At 34.5% G+C, this 18,235-nt stretch overlaps 1 protein-coding gene across 1 annotated transcript; it reads right to left on the minus strand.

Annotated features, from left to right (window-relative positions):
- Nucleotides 1–654: 654 nt before the first annotated feature.
- LOC136039651 (sialin-like) lies at nucleotides 655–15,016 on the minus strand. Its single transcript, XM_065723554.1, has 7 exons — nucleotides 14,980–15,016; nucleotides 8,914–9,137; nucleotides 7,685–7,834; nucleotides 4,615–4,747; nucleotides 3,776–3,931; nucleotides 2,227–2,312; nucleotides 655–952 (listed from the first exon to the last, which is right to left on the minus strand). The coding sequence occupies exons 1-7, from the start codon at nucleotides 15,014–15,016 to the stop codon at nucleotides 749–751; spliced, it is 990 nt and encodes a 329-aa protein (XP_065579626.1). The 3' UTR covers nucleotides 655–748.
- Between the last annotated feature and the right edge of the window lie 3,219 nt (nucleotides 15,017–18,235).

Consider the following 18,235-nt stretch of genomic DNA (forward strand, 5'->3'; position numbering starts at 1 on the left):
TCGTAACAAACCTTCATCGTTAACGTCAATCGACATTATCAACATAAATAAATATATCAACATTAATATATCAACATCAATAAATAAAGAAAAACTATTTTGAAATGGCCCGTGTTAACATAAAAATAACAAAAAACAAGATATATTTAAGAATGTTAATCTTGAGACTTTACTGTCGCCGAAGTATGTATGTGTGATTGATATGTGACTGTACTGTAAATTGGTTTTATATATTATTCCTAAGTTTATATTTAGTATTACATACGGGGCAAAGCTTTTTGAGGTATCATGGATTCTCTTTCACCGCACAAAATTGGATACTGAATCTATGCAAATTGCACATCATTGATGATGCAACATCAAAGTCGATGATGCAATATCGATGATGCAATATCAATGATGATATCAAAGACGCCAAAATAGAATCATTTGAAGCCTCACAATCTATCGGAGTAAGAGAATCATTATCATTGATAAGCATTTATTTATGGGAAATAACTTTAAACCCAAAGCAAAAACAAACCTTTTACTTCAGTCTGAATTAGTTTATTGTGTTGGTGAGTGCTTAGGCCTTCATTGTGGGACAGATGGTTTCACATCAAATGGTCAGGACTAATGTTTTGAAAATAGCTAAGAAATTAAGAGTTCCGCTTTAATAAAAATTAGGCTTCAACTTTCTATACAAAAATATAAAATATTTCAAAGAATGCTCACAACTAAAGTAAATTTAACGAAAAAATATTTAACATTATGGAAGTTGATTATTTTCTTGTGTTACTATAGGTGTGTTATTTACATTGTTCATCCTAGATTCTACTTCATCGATTTCTCCTTCAGCCTTGTAATTCCAGGATTGTTCAGAGCCGGATCCAAATATAAGGAAGAAAATCGAGTCTGCTGCTAACACACTGCCAGCCATAATAAAGACCGCCGACCAGGCTTCAAGGATTTGCTGCAAAATAAAGGTAAAATCAGGATAAAAACTGAAAAGTAGTAAAAAGGAGAAATAACAAACAAGGCGAATCGTGCACGTTGTCTTTCAGAAGGAAATTTTTTTCCAAATCCAATTAAAAAACATTTGGCACCAAAGTTTGCAAAACAATAGCAAAATTAAAAAACGAATAAGCATAGCTGAAAAATTAGGACTAAAGCAAAACACTAGAAAATTATTAGCAAGGCTCTATCTCTACCTCCACCCCTACCTCTAGTTGTTATTTATGGCGGAAAAATCTGGTAAGGTCCTTACATCCAAATAAAGTCTAGGATTTAAAATCAAGATACAAAAAGAATTGAGCCAAATTTTAAAAGCTGTGAAACATTGCATCAAACAAAAATTACTACTAAAAATAATTACAGTCCAAGATATTTAAACGTGAAAACAGTTAGATCCCCGGTGCTTTTACATGGTTCTTATTGAGGTTAAGTACTTGGTAACACAAATAGTATATAACTCCCAAGTTGAACACGTGAAAGTAAAATTCCTGTAAGAGTTTTATCAATAGTAGATGTTAAAGTGTCGAGTACCATGTTTAAACCGTTCTATCTTCAAATTAAATCGATGTGGAGCTTCCAATACCACGCATTTGTAGTATTTGCGTATTTTTGAGACAGACCCACATTTGGTATCTATAATGTGGTGTTTGCAACAAATTACATTCATAGAACTATCTGTAAACTCTTAGATTCATTGCAAACTTAAGCTATTTGAAAACTTTGCATGCTGACCAATGGTCTGCGTAGCATAGGCATTGACCTTTTGACTCCCTGCCTTCGGTCGGGAGTGTATTGCACAGTTAAAGGTAGAACCATCTGACCCTTCTCGTGTTTTCCTCCATATTTCATCACATTCATCAGAATGCCATTCATTCTGAATGCGACTATGGGCCTGGACAAGGCTCGAATGTGACCCAAGTAAGTAAGTAAGTAAGTACATTTCATCACATATCCATTTCGAGCTAGGTCAGCTCTCGGCTGAGCTTACAAAGTCATACGGCTGACCCCTGTTCCAAACCAAATAACCGCCAACACCAGGACTCGAACCCCCGCCCTCAAGGACAATGGATTTCGCGTGTAATCTTTGGTTATAAACCACTATAACATTCTAAAAACTTACAGATTCAAAGTTCTTGGATATATAAAAGCACACAAGCGCACTTTTAACTACGGACTAAAAACCAAAAATCAAAATCAAAATATTACAAAGGAGTAAAGTAGAAACAGACTTACATTTTCATCTGTCATGAATCCTACCAGGACTGGGCCCAGCCAGGAAACCAGCATAGATACACCATTTGTTATTCCAAACAGAGTCCCTATGGGAAAAATGTTATCATAAAATAGATCAATAAACATTACTAATTATATTGTTAGCTGAGTAATTTTAAGAGCCAATAAGAAATGTATAGAAGAAAAGCCGAATATCCTCCCATCTAAAGCTTTTTCTAAGCATATACCAATAACCAAATTTGAACTTTTCATGACCTGACCAATAAACCAATGAATCTAAGAAATGTCTTGGTTGGAAAAGAGAGTTTCAAGGCTTTACATAAAACAGATAAGGCAAGATACCTGCAGACTTCTTTTATTACAAACTCTATTTTTGATTGTATAATAAGTTACTAAAAGATGCAAAAACAATCCTGGGTTAGTACTAATATGCCATCTACCTAACAGGCTACATACAAACATAAAAAATATAGATTCTATTCAATCGAAAAGGAATTCTATTCAAGCTACTTAAAAAAAGGAAAAGAACAAACAGAAGAAAGGAAGAAATGCCAAAATAGATATTACAAGGCCAAAAATAGGTAGCATATTACGGAAAAACAAAATATATAAAATTCATTGAACTAACATGTGACCATACAACGATAATAAAAATGGAAATCATCCGTGAACAGAACAAGAAAAAAACAAATACGTGAAAGCATCTTAAAGACAGCAAGTGCAAAAAAAAATTGAATAAAAATTGCTTTAGCAATAATATTTTTTTTAGCATTTCATACTAATCAGAGATTAATAAACCAAGTTAAAGAGGTGACTAAACCTGTTCATTTTGTGAATAAACTAGACATTCAAAAGCACTTAAATTTTGCAGGAGTATGAAATTATGTCTAGTGACTTGTAGACATGCTAATCAGCTAACCGAACAAAAATTAATATTAATGAAAGGTTTCTCTTAAATTATATATATTTTTAATTGAAAATTAAATCCTAGAGGAAAAACCGGTCGAGTAGTTTTATTTCACTGTCAAAAACCAGCAGAAAAGGTGATAAGTAAAAAGAGTTTCAGTCGTTTTTATAGTTTTCTTAAAGCATCAATGGCAGATAAACAGTATTTTAACCGTTTGTATTGGTTAAATAGTAAGTTACATAGACAATTATACCTCAACAAAATAGAAAAGGTTCGGAGTTCATTTTCTAATGAAAGTGAGCTTCTTATTTAGTTACACAGTTTGATGCAGTAGTTGGGTTAACTTGTAAAAAAGGAGCGTTGAAAAAATCTAAACAAAATCAGAAAGCAAACGATACCAAATAGCAAAGACTGCCATAAGAGCTTCATAATTTTGAAACAGTTGAAAGAAAACTTTATAAAAAACTGTAATTTTCCGCTTTAAGTATTTTCTCGAAAAGGGTCAAATGGCTGAAATTTATTTTTATATTCCAGGCACTTTAAGGGAATAATACCCCAGGTCAGAAGGCAACCCGCTTGTAAAATTCTGAACAATAAGCTCAGGTCTAAAAGGCAAAAATAAATGATAGGAGACCAAATTACCTGAGAAACTGGGTGCTATATCAATGTGGTTAATGAGCCAGCCACCGTAATTTCCAACTTCAACAACTTGTGATAACATCAGCATTGCAATAATTAATTGAATGTTACATCCAGCGCCTGCCATTACAAAGAGGCATAGTGCTGGTCCTAAATGACCTAAAAAGAAAATAAGTTTTAACATTTTTTTGACGTAGAAAAAGACATCCTCGCTGGATGAAGTTACGTATCCAGTTTGCTCATTCTTCAAAATTATAAATATATTTCCGACCTCCATACCAATAGTGATTTTTATGTAAGTTACTAAAGACCCCCTTCCAAAAAAAAGTAAACTGAGCGACAGCTATATACTCAGCCTTAAAGCAAAAATTATTTATTGAAAAATACAACAGGTGGTAATACCTACGAAAAGTAAACCGTCTTTGAGCAGAAAGAAAAAAATTTGTAAAGCTTTTGTTCCATACTCTGAGGAAATCTCTAGTGCTAGAACTAATAGTAAAGCTAGAGAACTAATTTTTACTATACTGCAAAACTGAAACTGCAAAACTTTTTACTAAAACTGCATTTTTAAGTGGAGCGATGGGTAGTACTAGCTTCTTGCACTGAGGCTAACCTTGACGAGAATACGGTGAAATTGTTCGCGGGAAGGATACCCAAAACAAGCCAAGTTTGTACGTTTAGGCTATAGAAGGGAAATTGGACGGACAGATTGCTGAGACGAGAAATAATTACACTCACAATCCTGCAAACGCAAGAACCTAAACGAAAATCAATATTCAACAAACTTTTGATAACAAATAAATAAACTTGAAACTTTAACTAGGTAATATCAACCCAATTACCAATTAGAGTCCATATCTTTCGTACTTCAACTGTGGACAGCCATTTCCTGTTTTTGCATAAATCGGCGAGTGGACACAATATCAAAGTAGAAACCCATGATAAGAAATATGGTAGAGCCAGGATGACAGCATTCTGAAATATAAATTAAGTAAGTAAAGAACGAACTAAAAGGCAAGGCCTTTATCGTTGTTTTCGGATTTTTGAAAAAATATAAATAGAGTTTTGTGCTGAATAAGGTTTTGATTAAATTCTTTTTATGAGCAGAAACATCAGCCCCAGACAGATATCCTCTTAGATTGGGTCGTTGCTTCAGAAAATGAACAATCTTATCTTATCAACGATGATTATATCTATGTTTGTTTGGGCCCCAGGAATGTAAATGTTGTATTTTTTCTGTATATTATTGTTGTTGTTTTGCAAAATACGATTGATGAAAAATACTAAGAGTTTTAAGGAGTGAAAACAAATTTCTTCAATGTTTCAATCCATCTAGATTGCTTTTTGCATCGTAAAATGGCAGCGCGGTAATTTTCAGAATATAGAATATCGGAAGAGATATTCTGTATATCTCTGTATCGATGTTGTATATAGAGATATTCTATATACAATATAGAACATCAGAATATTGGAAGAGACTATTTCCGATAAAAATTTACAGATATGCATGCATACAATTATTGTAGTAATGCACTTAGCAAAATGTATCAACGCAGTGATGACTAAATATGTAGAAAACGAGGGGTTTTAAGATTCTTATGACACTAATATACTCTGGGATTATCATTTTGTCAAAGATTTTATTTTTTTGGTGTCTCAACCTATTCTGGTATATAAGCTATTTGGTAGAACTATTTTAGGAATATAGTCCTTGAATATCCTGGAGACACTTCCAAGTCAAATAAACTAGTAAGTAATATCAGTACTAGGAGGCATCCAGCCTCGAAATTTGGAAAATATCCAAAAAATGTACCACAATGACGTTGTACGTAGACCGGGATTCTCAATCTGTTTTGGGCCATGCCCCACTTAGGCATTTCTACCTGATACCTTTCCCATAATTTTTAAATTTTTCTAATTGAAAATTTTAAGTGTATTCACTTGAAGAAAGCTTCAAAAGACATTATGTACAAATATTATAGGTAATGTATAATATAGTTATGTATAATGTATAATATAGGTATAATATATAATAATGTATAATATAGTTTTGTTTATGAACAAAAGGTAATTCGTTCGGGCCGTCCTCTTGGTGTATTTTATACTAGTTAAAACATATCCCGAATACAATACGCTTTATGGTGTCATTACAAAACTATAAAGTGGGTTTTTGCTCTTTTAATGTACATGAATGTAGACATTTTTTTTTACCATTGAGGCTTTAAATTATAGGCAAAAAAAGGCTGAATGTCCTGCCCACGGCCCACCAAATATATTGTCATGCACTACCTGTGGGGCCTGAACCCCACATTGATATTCACGGATATAGACCCATCGAGTCAAAATTGGATTTGTTGTGAAGTATTTAGAAAAGATAATAACTTAATAACTTTCGAAGTAAAAATCTTAAGATATATAGTAAAAGGCTAACTAGAAGGACATCCTTAGTTTTGACCAATATTAGTACTCCAAATGAGTATATCCATCCAATCCTTGTCGTCTGTGTCTATTCCAAGTACTTCCTTTCTGAACTCTAATAGTGATTATATCATAAACAAGAGGTAAGAGCTCATATGACACTTGTGACGAGGTTGGAAGAGCCAAGAGCTCATATGCTCACCAGAGGCTTAATGCCGGTTGGGATTTAAAATAAAAGCTCTGCGACACGAGGTCCTTCTAAATATAAAAAATCATTAAGATCTGATATCCCATTAGTAAGTTAAAAATATCTCAGTTTTTAATTTTTCCTCTCCTTTCAGCATCCCAGATGGTCGAATCGGGGAAACAAGTCAATTTGTGCATGTCCTTAACACGCTTACCAATTTTCACTAATGGACTCTGGAATTATCATTTTGTCTAACATTTTGTCATCTCATCCTATTCTCTGGTATAAGCTATTTGGTAGAACTATCTTAAGAATATAGTCCTTAACTATCCTGGAAGCACTTCCAAGTCAAATAAACGAGTAAGTAATATTAATGCTAGGAGGCATCCTGCCTCAATGTTTAGATGATAACTTTTGAACACCTTATCATTAAGATTTATGCCTAAAATTATCCATTAGTAAAGCATGTTGAGAAATAAAGACATTTTGCTGAACCTTGCACATAGATAAAATCCTTACTGTTTTTGTTACTTAATGTGGCTAAAATTAGAAGAATATCAAAAAATGTAGCAATATGACGTTGTATCTAGACTGGGGATTCCCAATCCGTTTTGGGTCATGCCCCACTTAGGCATTTCTATCTGATACCTCTCTCGTAATAATTAAATCTTGTTAATGAAAATTTTACTTGTATTCACTTGAAGAAAGCTTCATGGGATATTAACTTGGTATTTTATTTGGGCCCACCTCTTGGCATATTTAACGCTAATTAAAATATATTCCAAATACAACACGTTTTATACAATGCTTGGTTTCATTACAAAACTATCAAGTGGGTTTTGCTCTTATAATGTAAACGAATGTAGACATTTTTCTACCATTAAGGCTTTAAAGTATTGTCAGCCAAAGGCTGAACGTCCCGCCCACGGTCCACAAAATTTTGCCATGCGGTACCTGTGGGGCCTGAACCCCACATTGGGAATCACTGATATAGACCCATCGAGTCAAAATCGAATTTGTTGAGAAGTATTTGGAGAAGATAGTGTCTTAATGACTTTTGAAGTAAAAAATCTTAAGATATACAGTGAAAGAGTAGCTAGAAGGATATTCCTAGCATTGACCAATAGTAGTACTCCAAATGAGTATATCCATCCATCCCCTGTCATCTGTGTCTATTCTAAGTAGTTTCTTCCTGAAATCTACTAAAGTGATTACATCATTAAAAGCAATATAAAGTGACTGTGAACACCAGTCACTCATTTTTGTTTTATGAGGAGCAGTGGAGAAGAAAATAGAAAGAAACTTACACTTTTGATGTCAAAGCCAAAGATAGTCCTTAGGTATATTGGCAAATCCACTAGAAGGATGAGGAATCCCCAATTGTGACCAATATTAGCTATCAAAATTGAATAGAAGGGCATCGATGTCAAAATGGATTTCCAGGGTATTGGCAAGGCCTAGAAAAACGTTTTATTTCAATTTAGGGCATTACAGGCCATGCTGCAAATACTTCTATCAAAAATGTTTGAAGATAGGGTTAAATGTTCAGAATTTATATAATTAAAAAAATAAGTTAAAGTAGATCAGATGCAAGATTTTCAACAAAATTTGGCCACAAAGAAAATACGTTAGAAAATATACTTTCACTAAAATCAATTATTCCTGAGACATAGACATACCAAAAAAGCTATCCCTTACATTACCAGCACAGGTCTTATATTTATGTGACTTGCAACATATAAGATTTATCTACCAATATTAAAAAACAAATGAAAGTTAAGTATGACATGAAAACTTTTAATAGCATACGGATGCTTAAATAAGGGTTTAAATGCAATTTACTTTTTAAATTTTGAACGAAAGCTATTGTTTGTACACAAATAAGCTCTACCTGAGATACTCTAAAAAAAGTTTTATTCCACTTTGAAAGCTATTGTTAACCAATGTACACAAATAGGCTCTTCCACAGATACTGTGAAAAAAATTTTTTAATTGCCCTTGTTCTAGATTTTTCGAAAACGTTTAAATTTCACAATGTTAACGTGAAAAGGGGGAAGCTAAGAAAGATTCAGCCACCCTCATATGGAACATATTTCTGTTTCGAGATGATGCATTTGAAGCCTGTTATGTTTTTAATTTAATTTATATTCCTTTTTAATGCCAAACCCTGTGTTACCCTGGATGTGGCGAAAAGCTATCTCAAGCTCTAATCCAAATCTTTAAATAAACGTTTAACCTTTGTTAAACAATGGCTTTATAAAATGAGCTGTAATTTTTTGCATCAGTGTCCAAAATTAACTATTATTTCAGCAATAAAATAAAATTTTCGCCTCCTCATCTGGTTCATTTATTCTTCCTTTTTCGTATGGGATTTCTATTAGGAGTGCTTCAAATCTTTAACCGAAAAGTAAAGACAAAAATGAGTTTATAAATGAGGATTTATGATATTTCCGTTTAATAAAATGTAGTTCCTCATCACATTATTTTGATTTTAATTTTTTTTTAGAAGTTTGTAAAATTTTAAAAGACTATTTACCTTATTTGACACATGTGCATCTTTTGCAATTTGTGTTTTTATATATGTTTTCTCCTTCTCACTTATTCTTGGATGTTCTTCAGGATTGTCATGAACTATCAACAGCCAGAATACGGCCCAAACGACACCAAAACAGCCTTCAATATAAAACACAGCTTCCCATCCAATATTCTCAATAATAAAACCGGTTAGCAGAAGACCTGACACCGTACCAAGCTCAGCACCTATAAAAAGAATAAAGTCAAAGCTCGCGGTACAAAATTCATTGACGGGAACCCAAAGTTTCCCTCGGAGAAGAAAACAAACCAGTGACACTTAGCAATAACCAGCAAAACGCTAATGCAAGTTACAGTATCGTGAATGAAAAGTATTAACCAAGTTTATTTTATTCATCTTTGTGTTACCATTATATTTAGCATAAAATAAAGGATCAACTTTTGTAGAGGGGTACTGTGGATATAAACCTGTGGTAGCATATAGTACTGATACTCTGATTGGCAGAACGAGACCAAGAAACTAAAAGAATCGATATTTAAAATGTTCCAAAAAAGAATTCAAATCAATCCGTCAAAAGTTTATATCCTTAGAAAAGGGATCTTATTGCGAAATTTACATATCCCTATCTACAAAATGTCGAATTTAAGAATGTTTTTCGAAAAATAAGGAAAGGGTTTATTTTTTGTGGTCTTTTTGTGGTATCAATTGAAATTTGAATTTTAACTATAGTTTAATTAAGTCATTTGCACTTTAATTAAACGTTTTTACGCAAATCAAAATAGTAAAAAACTGTTCTACTGGTGGCATTTTATGATATATTAAATTAAAAAAAATTAGTTTTTTTAACTGAAAGTTAGGAGCGACATTAAAACTTAACACAAACAGAAATTACTCCGTATATGAAATGGGTTGTCCCCTCCGCAGTCCCTCGCTCTTTACGCTAAAGTTTGACTCTTTGCCACAATTCTACTTTTTAAAACAATTAAAAACTTTAGCGTAAAGAGCGTGGGACTGCGGAGGGGACAACCCATTTCATATACGGAGTAATTTCTGTTCGTTTTAAGTTTTAATGTCGCTCCTTACTTTCAATTAAAAAAACTAGTTTTTTTTTATTTAATTTCTGAACGTTTTTGAATTAATGCATGTTTGATTTTGGCTCTCCGCACATAAATTATTGAAATGAAATTAGTATATTAATTTTTTTTTGGGCTAAATGGCTTTCTCTTAGTTTTGATCAGAGGATTTCGAGAAATAAGGGGCGGGGAAGGAGGCCTAGCTGCCCTCCAATTTTTCGGTTACTTAAAAAGGCTACTAGAACTTTTAATATTCAACGAACGTTTTTATTAGTAAAAAATATACGTAACTTAAGAAATAACTTACGTAACAAACTTTTATATTCTTATATTTTTATTATGTGTACGAGGGGGTTTGTACCCTCGTTAATACCTCGCTCTTTACACTAAATCGTAAGTTTTGTCCCAATTCTTTAAGAATGACCCCTGAATCAAAAAGGCCGTAGAATAAATAGTTGAAATCACTAAAAATATTTTAGCATAAAGAGCGAGGTATTTATCTCCTCCTAAATACCTCGCTCTTTATGCTAAAGTATTTTTAGAACCCCTCATATGCGTAATAATCTCTGTTCGTTTTAAATTTCAATGCTATTCCTTACTTTCATTTGAAAAAACGTTTTCATATTTATTTTTTCATTGTTTTTTTATAGTAATGCTAGAAAATACTGCGCCCTTTTCATTGAATTTTTCTTCCCCCATGACATATTCCTCAAAGGAAAGATCCTCCCACAAAGCCCTCTCCCATCAACCCCACCCCCCAAACCAAAAAATCCCCATGAAAACGTCTGTACACTTCCCAATAACCATTACTATATGTAAACATTGGTCAAAGTTTGTAACTTGCAGCCCCTCCCTCAGGGATTGTGGGGGAGTAAGTCATTCCCAAAGACATAGTTATTATGGTTTTCGACTATGCTGAACAAAATGGCTATCTTAAAATTTTAATCTGTTGACTTTTGGGAAAAAATGAGCATGGGAGGGGGCCTATTTGCCCTCCAATTTTTTTGGTCACTTAAAAAGGACACTAGAACTTTTCATTTCCGTTAGAATGAGCCCTCTCGCGACATTCTAGGACCACTTGGTCGATAAGATGACCCCTGGGAAAAAAAACAAAAAAAAAAAACAAATAAACACGCACCCGTGATTTGTCTTCTGGCAAGAAATACAAAATTCCACATTTTTTAGATAGGAGCTTGAAATTTTTGCTATAGAGTTCTCTGATATACCGAATGCGATAGTGTGATTTTCGTTAAGATTCTATGACTTTTAGGGGATGTTTCCCCCTTTTTTCCAAAATAGGACAAATTTTCTCAGGCTCGTAACTTTTGATGACAAAGATTAAATTAATTGAAACTTATATATTTAGAATCAGCGTAAAAATTCAATTCTTTTGATGTATCTTTTAGCATCAAAATTCCGTTTTTTAGAATTTCGTTTACTATTGAGCCGGGTCGCCCCTTACTACAGTTCCTTACCACGAACTGTTTGAAAAGAAAATAATTCGGTATTTCGGGGCTTCTGACATTATTACTCCTTTGCGGAAGTTAGGCTCAAAATTGAAAAAGGATTATATTTTTTCTCTGGGCCCTTCCACCTCTTAGCTCGTTTATTTTCCCGTTAGTTTTCACCTGTTTTCGCTTTATAGTTGTTTTATCTCTTAGCAGTTCTTTCGTTAGTTGAGTTATGGTTGTGGTATATATGTTTTATGGCTCGTATAGTTGTGTTATTTTCAAATTATACTCCATAATAGAGAGGCTCCGAACACCCAGCATTGTATGTTAAGCTCTTAATTTGACGTTTTTTTTTGACGTTTTAGTAGATATAATCAGCAATTACTGACATTTCATATTTAGCGCTTATAATTAACTAAGAAAAAACATAATTAACATGTGACTTCCTAAACAATAAGGTCAGGGGTTCCCGAGTGGTTTCACTTAAGGCTTTCTTAAGTTGATTTAAAGGGTCATTGAATAGACAATTAACAAATAATGTTTCCTTTGCTGATAACGGCTCTAAGATATACAGGCCAAATATTCATTTAGAAAAAATATCTCTGTCTCAAATTAATTCCTCGTTGGAACCCTTTGTTATCCCCCCCATGGGGGGGTCCCCTCTAAGACAGTTTCCCCCTGGAAAACACCCCACTTGTAAAATTTAGCAGCCAAAGGAAAATCTAGAAAAATAAAAAGAATGAAGAAAAGAAGATATTTTTGAATATCTTTATAAATTGAATACAGATTAAATTTAAGGTTCTAGAATATCTTGCAGTGGGCTATTTATTTCTAAATCGTTATTTATTCAAATTATTTTATTCATATTTTGGGGGATCAAAGTACATTTAACCTAGAAGGGTAAAATGAAGGTTAAACAAAACAATTGGCGTAGTGATTTGAAACAAATAAGTTCTGTCTTTTGAAAATTTATTTGGTTCCGGATTGCAATTTGAATCCAGGTTATTTAAATTGAAATTTTTAAAAGGATGCCCCTTAAAAGTATGTTGGACAAAAAAAAACTTCTGATGTGCCTATAGTCGTATTTATTTTATTTATTTTTTTGAAGGGGGAAAAAAGTTTTTAAAAATACAGAAAAAATGCGTTTATATGCATTTTATTACGTTTGGACGAGTCGGGCAAACGTTCAAGGGGGGAGGGGGGTCGAACCTCCTAACACAACTCCTCAATACGACCTTGGATGCATACGTAATGAACACGTTTTATATCCCAAGTGCTGAACCGGTATCGTGTACAACGAAAATCAGTGCCAGAATAAGTCCACAGGACTTAATTACTTGTACTGGCTTAGCCAGTATTGTGCACTTTCATTACGAGTCATTTCTTCCACAGTTGCCGTTAAATTATATTTTCTTTTTTTTTTTGTATTTCTTTAGCCTTTAGGTTACCCAGTAATGATAACTCAACAAATTAAATGCAAAAACAGTTTCAGTAAGTAAATGTGTAAAAAAATATACTATAGGATACTCTACTCCGTATATTCTACCTGTTTTTTTTGGAAAATAGGTAGAATATACCGAAATAACCTGTTTTCTTTGTTCTTTTAATTCTTTTTAGTTTCCCTTTGTTGGCTCACTTTTACAGGTGAGGGGAATTTTCAAAGGGGTATTTATTTGCGAGAGGGTATTTTCACCGAGCCAGAATTTATGATGCTACTTAAGCTTTTTTTTTTGGTGAAGAATCTAGAGTTGCAAAAAAAGCGATATTGTTCTTGTTTCGAGGATTTTAAACTGGCTTTACCACCATTCATGTTTACAAACAGTTCGTGGTAACGAACTGTAAGAATTGCATTTTAATGCTGATTTTAAACATATAAACTTCATCAAGTTAAGTTCTACCCGTCAAAAGTTACGAGCCTGGGTAAATTTAACTTATTTTAGAAAATAGGGAAACATCCCCTAAAAGTCATAGAATCTTCACGATAGTGACACCATCAGATTCAGCGTATCAGAGAACACTACTGTTATCCAGTGGTCTTAGAATTTTACGACAGGACTCATTCTAACGAAAATTAAAAGTTCTAGTGCCCTTTTTATGTGACCAAAAAATTGAAGGGCGCCTTGGCCCACTCCAACGCACAATTTTTCCCGAAGTCACCGGATCAAAATTATGAGATAGTGATTCTGTTCAATTTAGACGAAAATCTAATAACTAACTCTTTTAGGACGACTTAATCCCCCACAGTCCCCGGGGGAGAGGCTGCAAGTTACAAGCTTTGACTATTGTTTACATATTGTAATGGTCATTATGAAGTGTACAGACTTTGTCAGAGGGATTTTTTTGCGTCGGGGTGGGAGGAGGTTGCGTGGGAAAATCTTTCCATGGTTTGCATATTCTTCATTTACTTTTTCATGGTTACTTAGGACTCTTTTAATTGTGTTTGAGCCACCTGCTTTTGTATGTTCAAGCTCTTCATATTACCTTCGTTGTTTTGGTAATTTTTGAGTTTCTGCCACACCTTGTTTTCGGTCTGATTTTATTCCTCTGGTTGTAGCTTTTAAAATAAGGATTAGATTGACAGCTAAAGTAAAACAGTTCAAAATAGGGATGATACCTTTTTATTGACAGTGAATAGATATAAAATTATTTAACTGGATATTTCGAACACATATACAGTGTTCATCATCAGCAGTAAAACTGCTGATTTTACTGAACACTGTCAGTTTTACTGCTGATGATGAACACTGTGTATGTGTTCGAAATATCCAGTTAAATAATTTTATATCTATTCACTGTCAATAAAAAGGTATCATCCCTATTTTGAACTGTTTTACTTTCGTCATGGAAAGGCAGTGTGGTCTTCGAAGTTATCTAGATTGACAGCTGTTGCTCAGAGCTGTCACATTTAAACGTCTGGAGTTAGATTTTTTTAAAGTTAGTTTTAATTTAATTTAGTTTAAAGTTAGTTTTAATTTAAGCACTGTGGGACACAGTGCTTTTAAGTGACCTAAAATACTGGAGGGTAACTAGCCCCCCTCTCACGCCTCTTTTTCTCCAAAATTGTCCGAGAAAAATTTTGGGATGGCCATTTTGGTCAATATGCGTGAAAGAATTGATAACTAAGAAAAAAAACACTTGGATAACTATAAATCTCCCCGTTCAGCTGCCCGTCCAGGGGACGAGTCGTTCAGGTGTCCATCCTAAAATACGGTAGTCCGCCTGAGACTCTAAGCGGGCAAGCCTATTAGGTGTCGCTTGTTTGCCTGTGAGTTCAAGCAAAATTAGTACCCCGTTTCCCATGCTATTCCAGTCGATAGACAAGATAAGATTTATTTGCAAAAAAAGTTTGCAGGCCATAACAAACACATTAAACAAGCACCTAATTACAAACAACTTAAACAAGCAAACACCTTGAAAAACAATTTAAACAAGCAAACAAACTTTCAAACACTTTATGAATTCAGAAACACCCGTAAATAAACTTTTACCAAGCTAACTCCTCAAACATGATCCCCTATGCTTAATCCCTAACCGAAGAAACTTACACAACTGTTTAATAGCATATCCATTCCTCTCAGCCATTCGCTCCGACAGCTCTTCACACTCGGATACAAAATGAACTAAATTTTAATTCCTCCCACCACACATAGGGCAAAAGTAGGGGCCTGCCTCCTGCCTGAACTTTCCCAAATATTTTCTTCTGATACCTAAATTTAAACTCCTCTTAGCAACAACAAATTCTTCAAGTCCTCCCTACTCAACCCAAATTTAAAATAAACTTCCTCTCCCCAACACTCTTTAGCTTGGGAGTAAAACCTCAAAGACACCGATTGGCCCTTATGAGTTTGCCACTCTTGGATTTCTTGGTCGTTTAGGACTCGCTGAACTTCCTTCCATACTGAAACGATTCCATCCACCGGTACTTTACCTTCATTCCACATCTCTGAAAGGCCCGAAATGTCCAGTATTTTCTTGACCTGATTTGCCCACGAATTTCGTCTACCGTCCTTCAAACTCTCCGAATACGCTGACTTAAGAAGCCGAACTCTAGGTAGTCTAATTATTTTCTCCCAATATTTCACCATTTTAACCAATCTACCACTCCTTAAAGTGAAAAGCCCCAAATCTCCTTTCAATACCACTGAACTAAATGAATCCTTCAAGCCTAACATTCTCTTAAAATATCTTAGTTGAACTACTTCTAACTGAGCGGCTTTAGCGAATATTGTCCGTCATGAGCCAAGCCAAAAATCTGGCTCATCTCTTAGTTCTATGACTGTCTATCTTAGCTCTGCTGTAGGATGGATGATTGACTATGCATCAACAAGTGAAAATGACTTTCATTTTTATACAATCCTGAAAAGGGCTTATGCCAGCTTCACCTCTCATTCTGACTATCTGTCTTGGCTTTTTTTCCAATAAAAAAAAAGACGTTTTTTTTCAACTGAAAGTAAGGAGCGACATTAAAACTTAAAAGGAACAGGAATTATTCCGTATATGAAAGGGGTTATCCCCTCCTCGACGCCTCGCTCTTTACGCTAAAGCTTGACTCTTTCCCTCAACTCTACTTTTTAAAACAATAAAAAACTTTAACGTAAAGAATGAGGCGTTGAGGGGGGACGACCCCTTTCATATACGGATAATTTCTGTTCGTCTTAAGTTTTATATGATTTTGGCTCACCGCACATGAATAATTAAAACGAAATTTGCAAATAATTTTCTTTTTTTGCCAAATAGCTTTCTCATAGTTCTGATTGGACGATTTTGGTAAGAAAAAGGAGTGGGGGAGGAGGCCCAGTCCAATTTTTGGCTACTTAAAAGGCAACTAGAACTTTTTTTTTACGAGCGTTTTTATTAGTAATAAATACACATAACTTACGAATTAACTTTCGTAACAAACTTCTATATTTGTATATTTTTATTACGTATATGAAGGGGTTTACCCCCTCGTCAATCCCTCGCTCTTTAAACTAAAGCTTGAATTTTGTCCAAATTCTTTAAGAATGCCCCTGAATCGCAAAGGCCGTAGAATAAATAGTTGAAATTACTAAAAATATTTTAGAGTAAAGAGTGAGGTATTGTGGAGGAGACGAGCCCCCTTATATGCGTAATAGTATCTGTTCGTCTTAGCTTTTTATGCTCCTCCTTACTTCCAACTGAAAAAAACTTTTTTGATTTATTTCCTCATTGTGCTTTAAATAATGCTAGAAAATACTTCGGCCCCTTAATGGAAATTTTCTTCTTTCATGATAAATTCCTCCATAGAGAGATAATTTTCTGGTGCCCTAGTTCCTTGTTTTTTTTCGCTTTTACTCTTTCTTTAAAATAAATTTGTCAATTTGGTCAATTTTCGGTGCTCTTGTCATGTCCCCCCCCCAATATTTTGCTCTAGATCCACCTTTTTAATCAAGGGTCAGCTTATATCCGGTAGAGATATTATTGAGTCAAGTCAGCTAGCGGCTTATTTCTCTGCTTTTGGGAAAACCACTGTTGCATTTAATTTTCTAGCGCCTTCTGATCCGGATTACAAGCCCTATTTGGGCCCGGCTTTTTGAAATAAACGAGAATTGAGCCCTTAAATGTGTTCAAAATATGTAGGTTTGGCTCTGCCCTACAAGGCACTTCCTCGTCAGGTCCAGATGATATTCCTACTAAGGTTATCAAGTTCTAGCTGCTATTGCCTCACCCTTACCCGAGCTTGTTGAGGCTCCCTCTGATTTTGGTATTTATTAAATAAAAAAACAAGTTCTTGAACTGCAAGTACGGAGTGACATTAAAACCTAAAACGAACAGAAATTATTCTGTATATGAAAGGAGTTGTCCCCTCCTCAACGCCCCGCTCTTTACGCTAAAGTTTGACTCTTTGTCACAAAATATGAAAAAAACTTCGTTTTCTTAAAGAGTTAAAGAGGCTGCGTCCCAAAGTCGAACCTTAAAACGTACAGGAATTAGGAGGGGCAGTCGGGGGGCTGCCGCCCCCCAAACCCCCCCGCTTTTAAAGACTTTTGTACAAGTTTTTTGTTGTGGGGGGACTTCATTCTTACTAATTACTAGTTTCGGCGCAATGGTTCTCCTGTCCTCTTGTGTTTAACATTTTTCGAAGTTATTCCATTATTCATTCATTTCAATTTTTTGTTAATTAAAAGAGGGCCTTTCCGAAGCCAAGAGCGGGGGGACAGGGGGCGGCAGCCCCCACAACAAAAAACCTGTACAAAAGAGTCTTTAAAAGCGGGGGGTTTGGGGGGGCGGCAGCCCCCCAACTACCTCTCCTAATTCCTGTACGTTTTAAGGTTCGACTTGGGGACGCAGCCTCTTTAACTCTTTAAGAAAACGAAGTTTTTTCATATTATTTCTGTACGTTTTTCTACAATCCATGGTGGATGTAATTTATCATTGTATAAAATAGAAAAAAATTAGATAGAATGACCGAAATGTTTCTTTTGCTTATAAGAAGCTAATATTCTGTTATCTCTCAAATGATAAGCTGTCCAGGTGTTATCAAAATTATACACTTTTATTTTGATCTTGTGAAAAAAAAACCGCCCGTTAGGGACTTGAACCCTTGACCCGAGGATTAAAAGTCCCACGCTCTACCGACTGAGCTAACCACTTGCATGTAAAAATAACTTTTAAATAACTTTTAAAAATTTCAAATTAACATGGGCTCTTATGGAGAAATGGGTTAATTAAGTAGCTAATGCGTGGTTTCTGGAAAACAGGGAAGGAGTTATCGGATCGAGCTGAAATTTCGCGGATAATCTCCTGGGCCGTAGGGGACCTTAACTTGTGAATTTCAGCCCG

This window comes from Artemia franciscana, chromosome 19 (genome assembly GCF_032884065.1).
Source record: "Artemia franciscana chromosome 19, ASM3288406v1, whole genome shotgun sequence".
Taxonomy (NCBI): domain Eukaryota; kingdom Metazoa; phylum Arthropoda; class Branchiopoda; order Anostraca; family Artemiidae; genus Artemia; species Artemia franciscana.